Source organism: Astyanax mexicanus, chromosome 5, assembly GCF_023375975.1.
Source record: "Astyanax mexicanus isolate ESR-SI-001 chromosome 5, AstMex3_surface, whole genome shotgun sequence".
NCBI classification, from domain to species: Eukaryota; Metazoa; Chordata; class Actinopteri; order Characiformes; family Acestrorhamphidae; genus Astyanax; species Astyanax mexicanus.
Genome location: NC_064412.1, coordinates 8,580,880 through 8,600,175, shown reverse-complemented (window position 1 = coordinate 8,600,175; position 19,296 = coordinate 8,580,880). Strand labels below are relative to the sequence as shown.

The 19,296-nt window shown below is 38.9% G+C and overlaps 1 protein-coding gene across 8 annotated transcripts in view; it reads left to right on the top strand.

Moving 5' to 3' along the window:
• The first annotated feature begins 718 nt into the window (after positions 1 to 718).
• The window catches only part of tox2 (TOX high mobility group box family member 2), a 214,123-nt gene continuing 195,545 nt past the window's right edge, over positions 719 to 19,296 (top strand). For 3 of the 8 annotated variants that reach the window (XM_007252680.4, XM_015606720.3, XM_015606719.3), the window contains exon 1: positions 721 to 1,027. In XM_007252680.4, the coding sequence (XP_007252742.2) occupies positions 926 to 1,027 (102 nt within the window). In that variant the 5' untranslated portion in view covers positions 721 to 925. Of the gene's footprint in view, positions 1,028 to 19,296 lie in introns of all 8 variants that reach the window. The other 5 variants (XM_049479733.1, XM_015606721.3, XM_049479732.1 and 2 more) reach the window with 4 other exon arrangements.

The following is a 19,296-nucleotide window of genomic DNA, read 5'->3' as shown; positions in this document are numbered from 1 at the left end:
TCAGTTTAAACCCCCCTTTAACCCCTCTTTCTTTCTTTTTCTCTCTCTCCGTGTAATGTCTAAAGGTAGTTGTCAAACGGCTTGACGTCCTGCCTTCTCCCCCCACCAGCACTCCTTGTGCATTTCCCTCTCTCTCTCTCTTTCTCTTTTCCTTCCTCCCCCGTTCCCTCTCCTGACGGCAGAGGTCGCCTGGCATTTGGCGCGGCGGGGCTGCGAGCGCGTGCTTACATTCTCCTGCTCCATGACAAAGCATAGAGGGAGAGAGAGAGCGAGAGAGAGAGAGAAACAGCAGACCAGCCCCTGCTAGCCAAACAAACTGCTTTAGCCTAGCAGCGGCAGCAGCATGTCCACGCTGCACCTTTACATCAACCACTCGTGAACAACCTCGTGAACAAAAGCTGAAAAGCTGAGGCGCGCGCGCCTCCTGAAAGTTGTTGTAGCATCCTCCTCCTCCTCCTCCTCCTCAGTGCTCTGAGCTTAGTTTCTTTAAAAAAATTAACTTTTCATCAGTTTATTCTGTTTTTTTGTGTTTTTGTGCTGTGAATAATAGTAAAAAGAATAAAAAAAAAGAATAAAACCTGCAGCATGGGTGTGAGGAAATAGTGTTTTTTAGAGAAAAACGAGACTCCGAGAGAGAGAGTGAGGCTCGACCCCTTCTCTCTCTCTCTCTCTCTCTCTCTTTCAAACGTTCTGTTTCTTTTTGTTTGGGTTAACAATAGAGCGAGAGAGAGAGCGAGAGAGAGAGAGAGTGGGGAGAGGGAGAGTGAGGCACATAGACACAGACAGAGAGAGAACTAGTGAGTGAGAGAGAGAGGGAGAGCAAGTGAGTGAGTGAGTGAGCAACAGAGAGAGAGAGAGAGAGAGAGAGAGAGACTCGCAGAGACGCTGAACCTGTGTTCATGCCTTCAGTGTAGCGGAGCGGGCGATGGATGTGAGATTTTATCCTGCACCCCCTTCCAGCGTGGGCTCCTGCACGCTGCCTGCCGAACCCAGCCTCGCCTCTCTGGACTATTACCACTGCAACAAGGTAAAAACAACACCTCCCACCCTCTCAAACTCTCTATCTCTCTTTCTCTCTGTCTGTCTGTCACACACACTCTTTCACTCTTCTTACACGCGCTTCTTGCTCATGCACCTTACTTACTTTCTTCGCTTTGTGTTATTGTTGCTGTTGTAGTTGTTGCAGTAGGCTAGTAATTGCACAGAAGAAGCAGAAACAGAAGAAGCCTGATACGGCTTTAGCACGCGCGTTTTTCCCCGTGCATGTGCGAACAAGCGAGCAAGCGCCAGCGAGCAAGCAAGCAAGTAAGCGAGCGTACGAACGAACGAACGAACGCGCGAACAAACGCACACGCGCGCGCACGCGCTTAAACGCGCGTCCACTCTCGCGCTAATTAATTAATCAATTAATTAATTCCAAGTACGAGTTCGTGGGTCGCGAGGAAACAAACAAAAACAGTACCCAACAACAACATACATCAGTACCAACAGCAGCCCAAACTAAAGCTGTATTTAGCCTTAGTCATCTCGGGAATATTGTATTTAAGACTTAAACGCCAAAATGCAAACACAAACATGTAAATCTGTTGTAAATCAGCAGAAATAATATAGAAATAGTAGAGAGAAATGTTTAAAAGCAAATTCAGGGTGTTTTTATTTGCGTACTTCTGATCCACACACGTAAAAGATGATGAGAAAATGAGATGCGTGCATGCTACTGATATTTCTACTGTACAATGAGAATAATAATAATAATAATAATAATAATAATAATAATAATAATAATAATAATATCCTTCACCTCTTGCTCAATGTTTGCTTTTTGGTTTCTTTTGTATTTGTAATAATTTCACAAAATATTAGTAAAAAAAAAAAAAAAGCCTTGCGCATGCAGCCTACTTAGCTTTCCAAAGTCGTTAAGAAGGAGATTTCAAAGTGAACATAAATACAGCAATGCTTGTATCAGTTGTACTATGGCGCGATAAGAAAGGGGTTAAATGCTTGCAATTGACTAACTTAATTGGTGGTGTGAGCAAAAAAAGACTGGCTTTGGCATACAAAAATTATGACCATAAGTGAAGTTGCACGTGCGTTTGATTAAACACAGGATTAATCAAACATATTTAAATGTTATTTTGTTGTTACTGCACTTGTTGGTGGTGTTATTGTTTACAGGACAAGCTTCCTTTTTTTTTTTTTTACAGTAAAAAATCACTAGGCTATACATTCGCGCTACCCGTGACGCGTGACGTGGTGGTTGGTCTCGAGTGCACGTGTCTGCATGACTCCCGCGATTCATTAGCCCTGGGCTAATTATTATATAGCGAACTACCGAGGCTATTCTCATATTACCACCGTCTGGCTCGTGCATACGAAGACAAAACCTGCACGCTGATGTCGCGCGCCCGGTTTCCCCAGCGGCAGCTTCAAGCTATATCCCGTGCAGCGCGTGCATGTAGCGCGTGTCTATGTACTGTATGCATGCATGCACTGTAACATTAGTTCATGTGGCCGTGCAATCGCAATTGCATTTTCACCAGCGCGAGGCATTGCACTAATGCAGCACAATCATGCTGCATGTTTGACTCGAGCGCAAAGTCAACTTGTAGTCTGCTGGGGCGCGCGCAATAGTCTCGGAGCGCAATGTATTCGAACCGAATCAGCCGGTAATGGAGAGATGCGTTGTTTAAACGCGTTGTTCGTGTGTGTGTGTGTGTGTGTGTGTGTGTGTGTGTGTGTGTGTGTGTGTGTGTGTGGCCGCAGGCTGCTTAAGCCGAGCAGGACACGCAGCTGGAAGTAATGGAGCTGGAGACTTATAGATGCGCGTGCACCTTTGGCTTGCTGGAGCTGGAACGTGTGTAAACGCTTTGGGCGCGTGGACGCTCACTTTATTGCGCGCTGGTTCCGACTCATATCACACTTTGTAGTCCCAGGTCCTGTGTCCAGTGTTGATGGGGTCATGGGTGTTTCTCAATAGAAAGAACGAAAAAAAAAATGCATTTATATTCTTGGGAAGAACGTTTTTGTCAAGTACACAACAATATGTTGTGCATTGAGGTGCTGTGTGCATGCTTGCAATTTTAATAGCTATATTAAATGAAAATAGTGTAGGATATAATGATAAAATCTACCCTTTAATTTACTCAGCATTATTGTAAGGTGTTTAGCTAAGATAAGGCAATCACACATGAGTATATAAGCCTCCCAACATGACAGTATTAGCAATAACAATTGTTGTTTGTATCAAATGAACCAAGATTCATTTTTTGCCTCATTTATTTTTAAAAGCAGTAGTTTGTGATTTAATTCTTGAGGTTTTGATTGCAGTTTGGGCAATAAAAATGACGTCAGGCATGAACACGAGGATGCAAAATACACAAGAACTCGTATTGAGAAACTGACATATAGTTTGGATGTGAAATCTGAGGCCTGGTCACTTGTAGGGGTTCTGTTAGCACACAAAAGGATCTCGCACCTGTCAGCAAACTCCACTGAATCCAAAAGACCTTTATTTGTGTGTTGGGTTGAGCTGGAACTGTATAATTGTGGTAGTGACCACTTCAGTGGAGTCTTAATTAGGTTTTGCAGAGCTGGTATGGGACTCTGCTCTGTCTGTCTGTCTGCCTGTCTGTCGTCTGATTGCTGTGAAATTCCACCCACATTTGTGGTTGGGCTTGATAGGAATGGGTTTGTTTGTATGTAGACTTTTTATAAACCTTTAAAACTGTGTAATACGCTGTAGTTATGTGTTAATGTTTGTAAAAGTGCTTTATAAGACTTAAATCTCCTATAGGACCATATAGAAGCGAGGAAGATATTTCTTTATTATTTTGCATAAATTTACTCAAACATTACTCAAGTATACATTTCATATACTGTATTTGCAGGAGTGTTTTCTGTTCTCCTAAAGAAAAAAAGGTCACTGAAGTGGCAGCTAATGAGCTGCATTGTCTGTTGAAGAACATATATATCTTCCACACACATTCTGAGCACTGTAGACTTTGCAGAACAGCGACTGCTGTAATTTACCACAGTGGGTTTGATTTAAGAAGTGTAGATGTACCACACGGCTATTTAAAGCTAATCACATCGCGTCAGTGGTCCAATAGTTTATCACCGTGACCCTCTTACTGGAGAGTAGGCCTATTGGTCATTACCGAGAGAGTTAGCGTAGCCACATTCCATCTGCTGTCTGATTCACGCACTGAACATTTGTTCAAAGCCGGTGCCATAAATTGGTTACATTTCGACGTCCCTGAGTGAAGTAACACATGAAATTGCATAGAGCAGATGGAATGTGCGATAAAGGCAAACAATAACAGAAATTGGCTGCAAACATCATGCGACTGAACGATAAGTGAGCTAATATAGGGCACCGAAAGCCTTGCTGTATGAAACACATTCATTGCGCCGCTCTTAAAAACCTCCCTCTCGCCTATAAGTAACTCATAATTTGGTGATGTGTGTTTATAGAAGTATGTCATGGAGTTTAGCTTGTGGCTTGGAACATATGGAAAAGATCAGCAGGCGAGCCGGCCGAGGAGAGTGCGAGTACAGTACGCCAGCTCCATATGAAGAAAAGTGATCTTATGCAAGTGGACATTATGCAGCAAATTTGAAGGGAAACGTCTGCTCCCTTGACCACAATGGCCCTTTATATGGCCCTGCTTTAATAATGCAATCATCCAAAGGCGTCTGTGAGGCCATGTGACCTAAAACAGGCCGCGTGTACAACAAGAGTCATTATCGAGATGTGCGCTGGTGTTCTGCGGCATCCCATGAACCGGAAATGGTTCTAAAAAACTAGGCCAAGTGTGATGGGTGGCTCTCGTTTCCTGCTGTTAACATGCTAACGTGCTAGCTGCTTCGTTTCTACAGCTGCACTTGTGCTCTTTTTCTCACGATGGAAGTGCGCTAGCATACTGTACGTACAGGAAGCCTGATGCTTGATAGATGTGGGGAAGTTGTGATTCATTGACCCCCCCCCCCCCCAATATTGTGTCTCTCTCTGGGTTCACCTGAAGCTTATAGATGTGGAAGAGGCAACATGGTGGCCAAATGACACACATTGCTTGTTGCTATGGGAACTTAACAAAATACTTGCCAGAAACAGGTTGTATGTGAATGGGTGGGAGTGGCGAAGCAGCAGTCATCAAACAAAAGAGTAGATATGGGATTTCACTTTGAAATGCTTTGGTTTTCATTTGAAGCAGCCTACGTAAATTACACTGCTTACACTGTATTTCCATTCACTGTGCCAACAAAAATGTATATAAAATGCGCCATATGGAGCCTAATGAATGGTTAAACTTGAGCAGTAATGCAGACATTCCAGTTGTCTTCCAGAAGAATGCTACTTTGCAGTATGTTCAGCATGGACGATGGCCTTTAAATAGACCAATATGCAGTCAATCAGGAAGCGATGAACAGGCAGCAGGCCAAGCGGTTCCAAATACCAGTCAAGTGAGAATCTGTCGGCTTATCGTTTATCACGTGACATTCATTCTAAATGCATATGGCATGCGTAGCTTTAGCCAGTCTGGTGCCTCCAGTTAACAGCTAGCATCAGTTTTCCGGTGGCACTATGGTGAAGATGTGTTGCATTTTAGAGAAGAAGGCATATATATTTCACTTTCGTTACCAGCAAAGCAGAGTGCTAACTGAAAGAAGGTCTGACCTTCCTCTGATGTTCGTCAGGCACAACCTTGAGTTTCACAGTATAAGCTAGCTCTAAAAAACCTTGCTTTGAGTGGCTTGGGTTGAGGCTATAGATATCATAATTTACAATGTAATATACAAGAAAACAATGAGAAATATTAATAAAAGTCCATATTAGCCAAATATTTCATGATATTTATGTTTGTGTAACCCATGCTTGGTACTCCCTGCAGTTTTTTTAAATTAGACTACCAATTCACAGAAATATAAAACATCCTATTTGCTATAGATTTTAAATAACATAAAATAATCAGACAGACTAGGTGTATAATTCAGTTATCAGCCTGGTTGCAATGCTCAACATGAAAAATAAAAGCTAACAAGCTGAAAACAAGTGCTTTTGTACACATTGTAAGTCACACTGCTATTTTCTAGGCATCGTATCACCTTCAGCTCATGATTTATCAAATATCTTACTAAAAATCAGTATCACAATGTGTCAGGAATAGATGTTTTATTGCTCGGCAGTGTATTTAAGGCAAGTGAAGTGAGAGTTTGTGAAGAACATTAGCCCAGAAGCTTCAGAATCCTTTCTTACATATGCCTTTGAGCTGGAGTTCATTTTCTTGGAGTTGTTAGTCATACTTGCTTTTTTTGCCTATTCTCTTTCTCTCTCTCTCTCTCTCTCTCTCTCTCTCTCTCTCTCTCTCTCTCTCGCGCTCTCGCTCGCCCGTTCTCCCCCCTTTCACTCATGAGTGGGTGTATTGTTTGTTAAGCATACTCTCTATGCATTCCTCCAGTAAAGGCCATTTCTTCATAAATGCATGTTTTGTCCAGAGAATATTTGCTGAATGCATTATGACTTGTGTGAAGCCTGGGGCTCATCCACTTCATTAAAAAATGAAGTTGGATAGGTTATGAGAAGCTGCTGGCCCACTTTCCCTCCATCGTTCTAACCTTATTGTAAAGTATTGACATGCATTACAATGCAAGCGCTTTAATGAAATCACAAGAAACGTAGCTGGAACTCTGTTCAGCTTTATCAAGTTTAATAGGAACAGTTTTACAGCTCACTGGGGCTCTTTTTTAACGATTATTATAGAAATTAAGAACATAGACAGGCAGGTAAAATGAAACGTGTGTCGAAATATTAATATACCAGTACATACACATATACTATAAAAATACTTTAATTGAAGACCTTCTAACCCCAAACTGCTGACTTTCAATGAAAGCTGTATAAATAAATTTTAAAGCAATTTATTAGTCCATTTGTTGTAAGATTTGGGCACAATGTATATAAGCAACTGCCTGATTTAGATCATGTCAAACAATAACAGCAAGAAAAAATGCAAAAAGGATTTTATATTCTGTAATAAAATATATTTATATATTAATACATATTTAGTAGTCTTTAAATAAAGAAAATCTTTTTCGTTTTTGCTATAAATCACGTGGAACCCAACCATTGGATGTAATTGGATATCCATAAACAAGAGGCATATTGTGCAAGCACATGTCACTATAACTGTCACAATGGAATTCAGAGAATATGGGCCAGTTTCTCCAGTTAACATCAGCGTGCATCAAAGATTAAAAATGACAAGCTAGAACTTTCTTACCCTCGTTTTCAGTCTGAATCAAAGATCAGTGTGTGGGTGAGGGTGGCGTGATATCTGTTACATACCTGATGACTGTAAAAGACCTTGATTCATTTAAGTAGAGTTTGAGTCCCCATTAGAGAGCTCATCACATTATTCATACCATGTACAGTATCTCTCTTTCTCTTTCTCTCTTTCTGTATCTCTCTCTATCTCTACCTCTCTCTTTCTCTCTCACACACTCTTACTCTCTCACTCTCACTCTCTCTCTAGCTTTTACTCGGCCGCTTAAACCAACTAAAAATAACTCGCAGGCAGTGCAATTACTGGAAATGGGTTGCACAGTGGCGAATCTAGGAGTGCAAATGTCTTTGACTTAAATAAGACATAAAACAGAATCAATAGTGAGCAGCAAATCTATGTAGAGTTTACAGAGTAAAAAGAGAGTTATAATGCAATAATGATATACATGCATGTTTTAATGTTTGTTTGATTTATTATTATAAAAATTAATTCCTTAGTTTTGTGTGTGTTTATTTGTATGCAGGCACTGTGCACGTTTCTCTTTCTTTCTATGTATGTATTTCTGTCTATGTATGTATATATATATATATATATATATATATATATATATATATATATATATATATATATATATATATATATATATATATATATGTGTGTGTGTGTGCAGAATGTGTATTCAAATTGGTAACACACCCTGAGGCAAGATCTATGGAGCATATGATTCAATAGGAATAAGCCTCAGGTGTACAATTGTTACACTGATTTAACCCGGGCGCACAGTGAGCACTTGTGCATGTGGGCACACTCACAAACACACACACATATACACAAATACACACACACACATAATCTGTTATCTATATTTTGATAACTGATAGCTCTACGCAATCCGGGATTTACCCGACCACAATGACGTTGTTTAATTATAGAATTGTCTTACTGATGGGCACATGCTGAAATGTGTTTTTTTTCTCTCTGTCTTATCGTCAGTCATCAGCCATAACAGCACCTAAATATTAGCTCATGTACAGTAAAAAAAAAAAAAACTCCTCTTCCTATTTGCCTAACCGATTCCCCACAGCACAGGCTTGTTTACGGTCAATATGTTGTTTTTTTCTCTCTTTATCACTCTCACATGACTCAACCATTGTGAAAATATGAGATATGAAACACATCGGTAGGCCAAAGCGCTGTGGCTTGCACACCGTGAAGGTGATCAGGCAGGAAGAGCCAGGTTTAGTCTGTAACAGACTGAGAGACTGAGTTTTAGGCTGCATCGGGCCGTTCATTCATTCTGCTGACTGGATGGATCCATGTTGCAGTGGTGCTGTGCTCTCATCAGGCAAAGAGCTAAGCCATGCATATCATAAAGCAAGGAATGCACCACTGGATAAAAGTGGTGGGGGAGGGAGGGCATGAAAAGATCAGATCTGTTATGAATATTTATGAGTTGGAAATGACGGCCATCATAGTTCTCTGTGCATTGTGTGAAATCCGTTCTGTGTAGACTGCCGGGAATGTGGGTTCAGATGTTGAAAAAGAGCTGTAAAAATTTCAAAGTCTCTCAAATTACATGGTGCTACTTAATTTGCAGTGAGCAAAATTATACCTTTCACACTGTCTCTCTCGCACACATGCATACACACACATGTATGTACCCTATATATATATATATATATATATATATATATATATATATATATATATATATATATATATATATATATATATATATATGAATCATTGTCTCTGATTTTGCTACTTATAGGTACATTTTTTTGTAAAAAGAGCATTTGTGTTTTATTCTATACACTACAAACAACATTTCTCCAAAATTGATCATTTAGAACATTTATTTGGAAAAAATGACAAAGCAAGCAAGTTCATATTCACAACGTTTTAAGAGCTCAGAAATTTCAAGTTCACAGTTTTTATGCATCTTGGCATGTTCTCCTCCACCAGTCTTACACACTGCTTTTGGATAACTTTATGCCACTCCTGTTGCAAAAATACCATATCATATAAAATACCATACCATATGAATAAAATATCATTGAAAAGTTGCTTTATTTCAGTAATTTAGTTCAAAATGTGAAACTTTTATATTCTATATATAATATGTAACTTTTATATTATATATATATATATATATATATATATATATATATATATATATATATATATATATATATATATATATATATATATATATATATATATATCAGAGTGATCTATTTTAAGCATTTATTTCTTTAATGAGAGCCATGTTATCTGCTGGTGTTGGTCCACTGTGGTTTATTATCAAGTCTAAAGTCAGTGCAGTGTTTTTTCGTAGAAAATCTTAAAGCACTTTATGCTTCCCTCTGCTGACAACTTTTATGGAGATGCAGATTTCATTTTCCAGCAGGACTTGGCACACTGCTCACACTGCCAAAAGTACCAATTAGTCTTATATTATATTAACATTCTCTGAGATACTGATTTTTGGGTTTTCATTGGCTGTAAGCCATAATAATCATTAACAATAAAAGAAATAAATGCTTAAAATAGATTACTCTGTGTGTAATACATTACATCTATATAATATATGTTGCATCTAGTTTCATATGTTGAATTTGAATTACCGAAATAAAGTAACTTTTTAATGATAATCTATTTTTTTTAGATGCACTAGTATATAGTATAGTATAGTATATATATATAGTTGTAAGCATTGCAAACCACATACTGTCATACTGTGCAGCGGTGGCGTTAAGGGGAAATGTGAAATGCTGCGATGCATACCCTGCGCCTGGTGAGACCTTTCCAGTGGTATGCACTCTGTGCTCTGCATGAGTCAGAGCTGTGCTGTAACGTGTGTTTTACTCCAGTCTGACACCAGCTTGCTGCTGTGTAATGTGGTGGCCTATGCAGACCTTATGGCTCATGGAAACTCAAGTGTCCACTGCATCATCAGTCCTTCTCCATTTGCTGTGGCTGGCTGACTAATATATTGATTATTCGCCCACTTTTTACAAAAAGCTTCTTTGATGCATCTGTTGGTTAGCTAGACACGATGTGCTACATATGCAGATATAGACATAGCACATCAAAGTCATTCATAGTCCCTTATTAGTATTGTGCTATATAGGGAGAATAGCAGTGAAAACACAAGTGCATTCAGACGCTACCTCATCATTAGCTGTATTTAAAACTCTATAAACACACACACTCTCTCTTTGTGCTCTGAATTAAAGTTAGTAAATCTAAACTTAAACATAAGTTTCACATTAATGAACTACACAGGGAAATTTACCGAATCTAGTGGATCACAATGTTGCCAGATTGGGCAGTTTTGCACTAAACACATATGCATGTATAATACACACATGAAGATAAAATGTTTGAATGCTTTGAATGTTGTTTCTTTTTGTAATTATTGATCTGTACATATTTAAGATAAAGTAGTTTATTATAAGGCCATGTTGGAATAAACCCTTTAATATTGTTGATTTGCTGAACATTAGCTGCTTTGTTTAGAGAGGTTCTCTTTGTAGAGAGGTTTTCCAACATTCTAACCTTGCAAATGCTGTTTTTGCTGATGCAACCAAATCCAGTCCTTACAGCAATGTTCCAAAATCTTGTAGAAAACTTACTTTTTAATGCTCTTGATATATATATATATATATATATATATATATATATATATATATATATATATATATATATGAACCAGTTAGTGCACATTACATACAAATACATTGCATTTTTTTTTAATAGGAATTGCTTTCTATATATAGTACTGTAGTGAATGTGAATGTATCTGCTTTTTTTTTTTTTTTTTTTTTGAAGTAGCAGTAGCGGTAGCAGCAGTGGGAGTGCTAGCCTAGCAGTGCGCAAATTGGCCTTGGCAGAAAGACAGATTTGGAGCTCTTGTGAGGGGGGTCGAGGCTTTGAATGGCTGCTGGCTGGACGCTGAATAGCACACTGATTCACTAATGCACACTGTAAATAATAATGATGCCTGTCCACGGGGAAAAGAGCGCGCTGGACTTCTGTTGAAACTTGCTAAAATAGCTGATGTGAAAAGAACTCTTTTTTTTTTGTGCTTTTTTGGGGTGTTTTTTTTTTCTTTCTTCGGGTCTGTAGTGATGCCAGAGCCTGCTGAGAGGATCTCACTGCTTGTAATGTACAATAGTAGTTCCAGGTGCTGCCAGGCGAAAAAAGCCTCGTCCGGACCGAAGATAGATTGCATTGTTTGATTCCCGGGAATGCGGGGATGATTTCGTTGAAACGGGTCTGTGTGCTTAGCATGTAATGGCTTTAATTGACATGATTAATGATGCCGCGCGGAGAAGAATAAACAGCGCAGTTCTTTGCGAGGTAAAAGTGCGTTTGGGTAATGGTGTGTAGAATGTAATTGAATGCTTCAGACCGCTTTACTTACTGAAATTACAGTCATTGGAACTAAACGTATGAAATGAGATTGCTGCGAGTGCCTGTGAAGGCAGAGATTGAAGATGACCTTAGAATGAACTACTGAAAGCAACCCAAAGAAGCCATATTAATTCAAATCCCCTTCAGCACTTAGGGCACTTTGATCAGGATCAGTCAGTCCTTGATGTGGGCCTGCGTTTCCTACCCATCCGCGTTACAGAAACGGCGGTGCGCCGTGGTGCTCTAACACACCCCCTGCTTCAGGAAGTGGTGGTGGGTTCGGCACCAGCTCGCTACACCCCCCCTCCCTCCTCGACACAGACTCGCATTCGCATCATATTTCTCCTGCTCCTCATTATATCAATGGGGGAGGGTTAACCTCAGTGGGTAGCGGGAGTGGATTTTTCTGGGGTGCATTATTTTTCAAGGGTCTGTAATGTCAATCAGCGAGGTGGAAACCTAAGAGGAAGGAATGGCGGGTTATGGGGGGGGGCGGGCAGAGGCACATTATTTTTCAGCGGACTATAATGTCAATCAGCAGAGTGGAAACCCAAAATGAGCCCTGCCACCAGATGTTGCCGCGCTCCGACTGTCACTTGAAAGACAGAGGTTTATTGTTCTAGTGCACCCGGCGTGGTTCAGAACTCAGAACCCATAAACTGCTGACTGATGCCTCTCTCCGTAGACGTTAACAGTTAATGCCAAACAAGGCCCTAACTGCGTCGCCGCTCGAGAAAATCTAGCACAACAAATGACGCTGAGATGAAAGTGTTTCTGTTTTATATTATTTGCCAATTTTTCATAAATGCCGCCTTCTCGCTAAACAAGCGCCGTACTCCAGCATTCAGTATCTCCACAATAAAAGAGCAGATGGATGGTGTTGTTATGGTGTTCAAAATGGCGCCAGGCACATCAAAAAATCCTTTTCTGTGCGTCCACATCCGCTCCAGGCAGAGCCATTGTTTTGTGCAGTTTTGTACTATGGCATCTTGTGTAAGTTTGAAATAGGAAATATCTTTGTGGCAGCAGAGCCTCAACCAAACAGGATGGCATCTCACAGTTAGCACAGTTTCTTTGTCACCCACGTGTATGTGGTTTTCAGTATTGCACTTTTTGGTCAGGAAGTGTTTTAACCCCTGAACAAATGTCTGTAGGTACGTGTGTGTATATATGGTGGTGCGTGTATATGTGTGTACATGATGAGAACAGTTGAACTTGAATTGAATTGAATTTGCTCTGAGCATCATTTACTGTAAGGCTACATTTCTCAATGGCTGTTTATATTTTATGTTAGCCGGATGCTATAAACCGCGTGTCTACATGTTGCTGTTAAAAAAAAAAAAAAAAAAAAGCCACCTGAATGTGATTGTAATCTGTAAACTGTCAGTGTATTTTGGGACAAATAAATGTAACGTTTCTTTGTGTGTCGTATGTCTGCCAGTAAGATTTTTTGGTATGTATCATTAGTATTTGTAGTTTTAAGTTGCCTCACTTACGCTTATAAATATAATAATGTGCTGTAGGATTTCAGTGCACTGCGGTCATCTTGTCAAATGTAAGATCTACAGGGGTTCCTGTGTCTGCTCTGGTTAAATGGCATTGATTTTAGATATGCATTTGCTGAAGTAAAAAAAAAAAAAGGAAGAGATAAATGTGACCCAAATAAGGTGATATGTACTGTAACGTAGCGTGACTTCCATCCATCATTATCAATCATCAATCATTGGTCTGATTTTGTTTTGCAATTAAAATAATGAGAATGATATTTTGTATCTTCCCATCTGCACATGTTGAGGTCAGGATGACATTTCTTAAGATTCACAATGAAAGGATTTTTTTATATCACAAGTGGTTTTGGTTAGTGAGTTGTGTGTATAAGTCATTCGCTCATTATGTTAGTCACTCCTTTGGTGGCTGTAATCTAGCTTCGCTTTTGTCTCAGTTTTTGCATGTAAATGTCTCACAAGGGTAAAAATATTATGTTACGACATTTAAAGAAATATTCACAGTACACATTATTTACTGCGATATTTTAACAATCAAATAACATGGGATAAAAAAAAAACGAATTGAAATAATCTCAACTACATATAATACTTATAGTACTTTTTATTCCAAATGTGCTACAGTTTATCCAATTAAACAGGACAAAATACACTTTATGTAATGAAATATGTTACAGTGTACGTAACTAAGTATCACAAAATAATAAGTGTCATAAAATCATGAAATATTATATTTTTGCCCACCTATTACAGTATTACAGTCTACACACTGCATGGTTAGTTTGTCTTCCAGTGGAAACAATACAAAATATGTAATGTATAAATATCAAAACAGGACTTTTATTTTATACACAAATTGATTGACCGTTTGCTACAGTACACTAACAAATATTTTAAATAAATATACATTTAAATATATAAAATGTTGAAAATATATATTTTCTAATTCTGCTTCATAATGAAATTCAACTTGATGTAGTCTACAGTTTCTGAATCAGTTTCTCTAATTTTGCTATTTATAGGTATATATTTGAGTAAACATAGCATTGTCGTTTTATTCTATAAACTACAAAAAACGTTTCTCCAACATTCTAGATACAAATACTGTAATTTAAAGCATTTATTTGCAGAAAATGAGAAATGGCTGACATAACAAAAAAGATGCAGAGCTTTCAGACCTCAAATAATGCAAGGAAAATTAGTTCATATTCACTTCGTCATGGTGTGGTGCACACATGCGGTTCCCCTGCCTCCGCACTTTGCAGTGTGTATGTATATACATACTATAAAAAAACTGTATGTACTATAACATATTTTGGTTCAAGCTGGAACTTTTCAGGTTTCAAAATTACTTACTTACACACTGCTTTTGGATAACTTTATGCCTTTACTCCTGGTGCAAACATTCAAACTGTTCAGTTTGGTTTGATGGCTTGTGATCATCCATCTTCCTCCTGATTATGTCCCAGAATTTTTAATTTGGTCAAATCAAAGCAACTTAGTTTTTTCAGAGCTGTATTTTCACAAGTGTAATTTTTAAGTATTGTAATTTTGTATTTTAATTTTATGCTATTTGCATCAGTACCAGATTATAGAGACTGTTACAAACTTGTGTATAAACTTGTGCTTATGTATTTATTATAAATATTTTGTTTAATAATTCTGAAAAATTCAGAAAAACTTGTTTGTTGTTGCGTTTAATTGTTGTGTTATAACTTAAGAGTCCAAATTCAGATAGGTTAAATAACATATGGATTGTTTATGTTTGTAGGGCTCAAAAATATTAAAGTAATGCATAAAGAAGAGTAGTATGATACAGAACTGCTAATTATAGTCAGTGCAGCAGCAAAATGCCCGGGGCAGCAGTGGGTAGGCTTTTCCACAGTGGATCTGACTGCTGGTGGAGCTGGTTTAATCTCTGGATGGGCACCAGAGATGTTGACTTAGTATTGGAGGGTTTCTAACGGCCTTTTTCTGATTGGCTGTTCTCTGATGTGGCCATTTTATTCTTGTAACCCTCCAGTTGCGCGGGTGGTACTGTAACATGGCCCCAGGCCTCTGCCCCCGGCCACACTTTGTAGTGGTGCTCAGGTAAATAAAGCTTTACGAAAGTGATCCAGATAACTTAGTAGTCAGACACGTAATAAATCTAATCTTGATGTGATTGACTGCGTCTATTTCTGTTTGATTGCACATTTACATCCAAAAACACTTGTGCACTAATGTGGGCTTTCAGTGGAACTGTGCAGTGCTCCCTCACCTTTATCATCATAAGCTGGGTTTGTTTGTCTTCCCTGCAAATGACTCGTGTTCTCACTGTTCTCACTGTTGTGCTGTTCTGATGAGGGACTTTTTAAAGGAAGCGTTACATAAATACAATGAAACTGCTTGCCTTATTTTTAGCCCACCCGCTTCAGTGTAGACCTTTCTCATCTGTGGCTTTTCAGAGAGCCCTGCAAACTTGTAGTTCAAGCTTTTGAACTCAGCTTGCACAGAAATCTTTGTTTGGCGCGCGAGCAGGCATTTAGGATTATTTCTTTAAAGGGCAGCATCTTGTTTTTGTACTGCATTTTTCAGCGTTATATATCTATTTTTTTTTATAACCAGCAGCTTTCTCCATTCTCGAAAACTTTAAACACAAGCGGTTGAAACTGCACAAAACCTTTCTGCTGGAATCAAAACCTTATAACCTCTTTGTAGAAGATCACTTTTTACCAAGCAGAATGAATAGATCTTTCAGGGCAAGGCGGCGCACTGATGAAATGAATTCAGAACAAACAAGAAAAGTTATATTCATGAGATGCTCTGGATCTGGTTTACTTCACGCTGTTTTTTTTAAATGTTTTTTTTTATGTGTAGCTTACCTTATAGGAAATTAGTTTCTGTGTACTGTAAAAGCAGGTACGTTCTCAGTGCTTTCAGCTATGAGGCTCCTGCGCAGATGTGCGGTCATCTGCAGTTCACATGAGCGTTTTTCACTGCAGCAGAATTTTGACACTGATACTGATAACAAGAGTAGTAACGCAGGTCTCATTAACAAATGATACTGTGGTTAGGCCTGTCACCATAACTACATTATCGACTCATCGTTCAATAAATGGACATGACTTCATGCCTTGTCACATATGTTGCCTTTATGGGGTCTTTATGCCGGTTCAACACGTGCCAGCTGGAACAGACCGGGGATGTTCGTCATGGTGTGGTGCACACATGCGGTTCCCCTGCCTCCGCACTTTGCAGTGTGTATGTATATATAGTACATACTATAAAAAAACTGCATGTACTATAACATATTTTGGTTCAAGCTGGAACTTTTCAGGTTTCAAAATTAGGTGCGTAAACAGGTTTGGAAAGTTTATTTTCTTTAAAAGGGTTAATTGCTTTGTTACGATGTTATGTTAGAAATTATGTCTAAAAATGCCAACAATATCGTTTTAAAAAAATATTGTTCCCAAAAAATTGTTAACTGTGGTGTGATGAGAAATGAGAAATAGGGTCATATAAAGTTATTGTGGCTAAAATATAATAATAAATCAAATATTGGTATAACTAAATGAGTATTGAACAGTCGGAACTAGAACTAGCATCAGGTCCTATACATTTTTGCCATGGAATACACTATCCGTGTACTGATCTATGCTGTGGGTTTAGCATTCTGCACTAAATGTGAATTAAAATACTAAGGCTAAATGCCTCCTGCCTACTGCTCTGTCCACTGTGGGTGCTAATATCCATTTGCCACCCACTCCCAGACCTCGCTCCACGTAATTTTGCCATGAGCACACTGGCCAGTGCTCATCCTCACTTCTTATAACACCTGATTACACCTCACAACTTATACAGTCTTACATAGTGGTATCCCATGACTTTTGGCATGTCAGAATACATACGTTTTTTTTTTTTTTTCAAGTTTTTAAGTAAAACATGTTTTGTGTAAAGTGCGTCTTTTAAAGCAATAATACTACTAATAACAAAACTGTATAGCAAAAAATATATATAACAATAATATATTATTTTTGTTAAACCCCTAAAAAAGAGATTATTCATTGGATTGTTCTTTTTTTATGAGGATAAAACGATAAAACAAAAAATAAAACAGTAGTGTGGTTTGTCTGGAAGTGTAGCTTTGGGATTTATTTTTTCTCTGTTTTGAAACTTGAATAATAAAAAAAAATTGACTGGGATTTTCACAGCGTCAGCAATATTTTGTGTGTTTTTCTGAACCTTGAAGTGGTTTAGTGTGAGGCATCGGAATCCTGTAACGTTAGCATGAAGTGCTCGCGTGTAGTATTAGCATGAAGTAATAGCTGACTTTGATGTAGCTTTATGCGAGGGAGTTATTTTGGTAGCTTTCCGTGGTCGCTTTACATTACAGAAAATAGCTCGGCAGTGTGAAATAGACTCTCATCACCCTCTTTTTATCAGGAAATGAAACGTCGAAGAGGGGTAAGAGAGCCCAAAGTAACAGAAAAAAAAAGGAGAAGAGAAAAAGAGTGGAGACAATTTCATGGAGGTCTGAGTGCCTGTAATGTGGAAGAAAGTTTGACATGGCCTGGAAGTTGCTGATATTGTATCTGCGCCGATTATCAGAACTTTTAGGAGCGGTGTGAGGGACAGGGCGAGGTGAAGCTGCACAGCAAATTTCTGGAGTTCGAAAAAACGGGAGTTAAACAAAAATGTGTGAAAGTGTTAAATTGTGTGAGTTTATTCTACAACTTAAACTACAGGTTGAGTTGAGAGGACCTCTTTGGTGGTGTAGAGTAGGGGTGGGCAATTTGGCTCTTAAATAATATCACGATATGACAAAACACTTAAAAAAAAAAATCAAAAATACACTATACACTGCAAGAAAAAAAATAAAATAAAATATATATATATATATAAAAATGGCGATATTATCATGTATAATACGATATGGCACAGCCCTAGTGTAGAGTTAATTTCAGAGTTTATTCCAAGTTGTTGAGGAGCGTGACTGAACTCTATAATGGGCGTGTCCCCAATCCCAGATTACCACTTTCAGTGTGAAGTCTTGCCCACCAGGGCTTCCTTCCATGGAGTGTTTCATTAGATTTTATGTAATGGTTGTTGGCCTAGCCGACATGTTGTTGGCTATAAGAGCAAGTTACCATCTTCTGCACTGTAAATTGTGCAGTGCTGGCAATGCACTGAAAACTGCTGTTTCTTTTAACTTTTGCGATGTTGTTTTAATGATATTAGCTTTATAACAAATGTATGCATTAGTTGTTAACGCTGTGTAGGAGTTTATGTTAAAATGAACTCCAGCTGAGAGCTGTAAATATTTAAACTCCCACAACAGTTCAGATTTAACTCCTGAACAGAGTTAAAAGGCCAGAAAACTCCCAGAAAAGAGTTACTTTAACTCTATCATAGAGTGTATTGGATGGTCACACATATACATACTGTATACTTAAAATGAGTTGATATTAACTCTCATTGAGTTTGTTTCAAAAACTTATATACCAGAATTTGCTGTGTGGTCTGATGTCTGCCTGTCTGAGAGGACCGGACCTCAGGCAGGGGCTAGCTAGCATCGGCGGCTAAAGCTAACCCGGGACATCAACCGCAAAGTTTGCAAGGTTAGCTGAACTGTGACCAACTACATTCTCCCAGTGGGGTTTGAGGTGGGAGTCGTGGTCCAGCTGGTGCTAAAGCGTTTCTTCTCCTAATGATATCAGCGTGTGCGGAGGTCCGGGAATGAAAAGGCTATTCACTGCAGCAGTCTATTGCAATCGCTCTCGTCTCCTCATGGCATTTCTGAGAAGAGTAGCTGCAGCTATGTAGATTCCATAGGCTGAGCAAGAGGATATGGGATAAATAAACAGAGCATGAGAGTGGTATGGATGGAGGGGAGGAATGCAGTGGCTGACTTTATTGAGAAAGGGGGAGAGAGAGAGAAAAAGAGAGGGAGAGAGAGAGAGAGGGAGAGAGAGAGAGAGAGAGAGAGAGAGAGCAGGGTTGGGCAAACACAGGCAGTTGTCTTAGCTTCCTATGGCATGTCCTGAGCAAACAGTGGCAGAGTTGGCTGGCTTTAAGCCCAGCTTAGGATAGCTCTGGGGCCTCCAGGA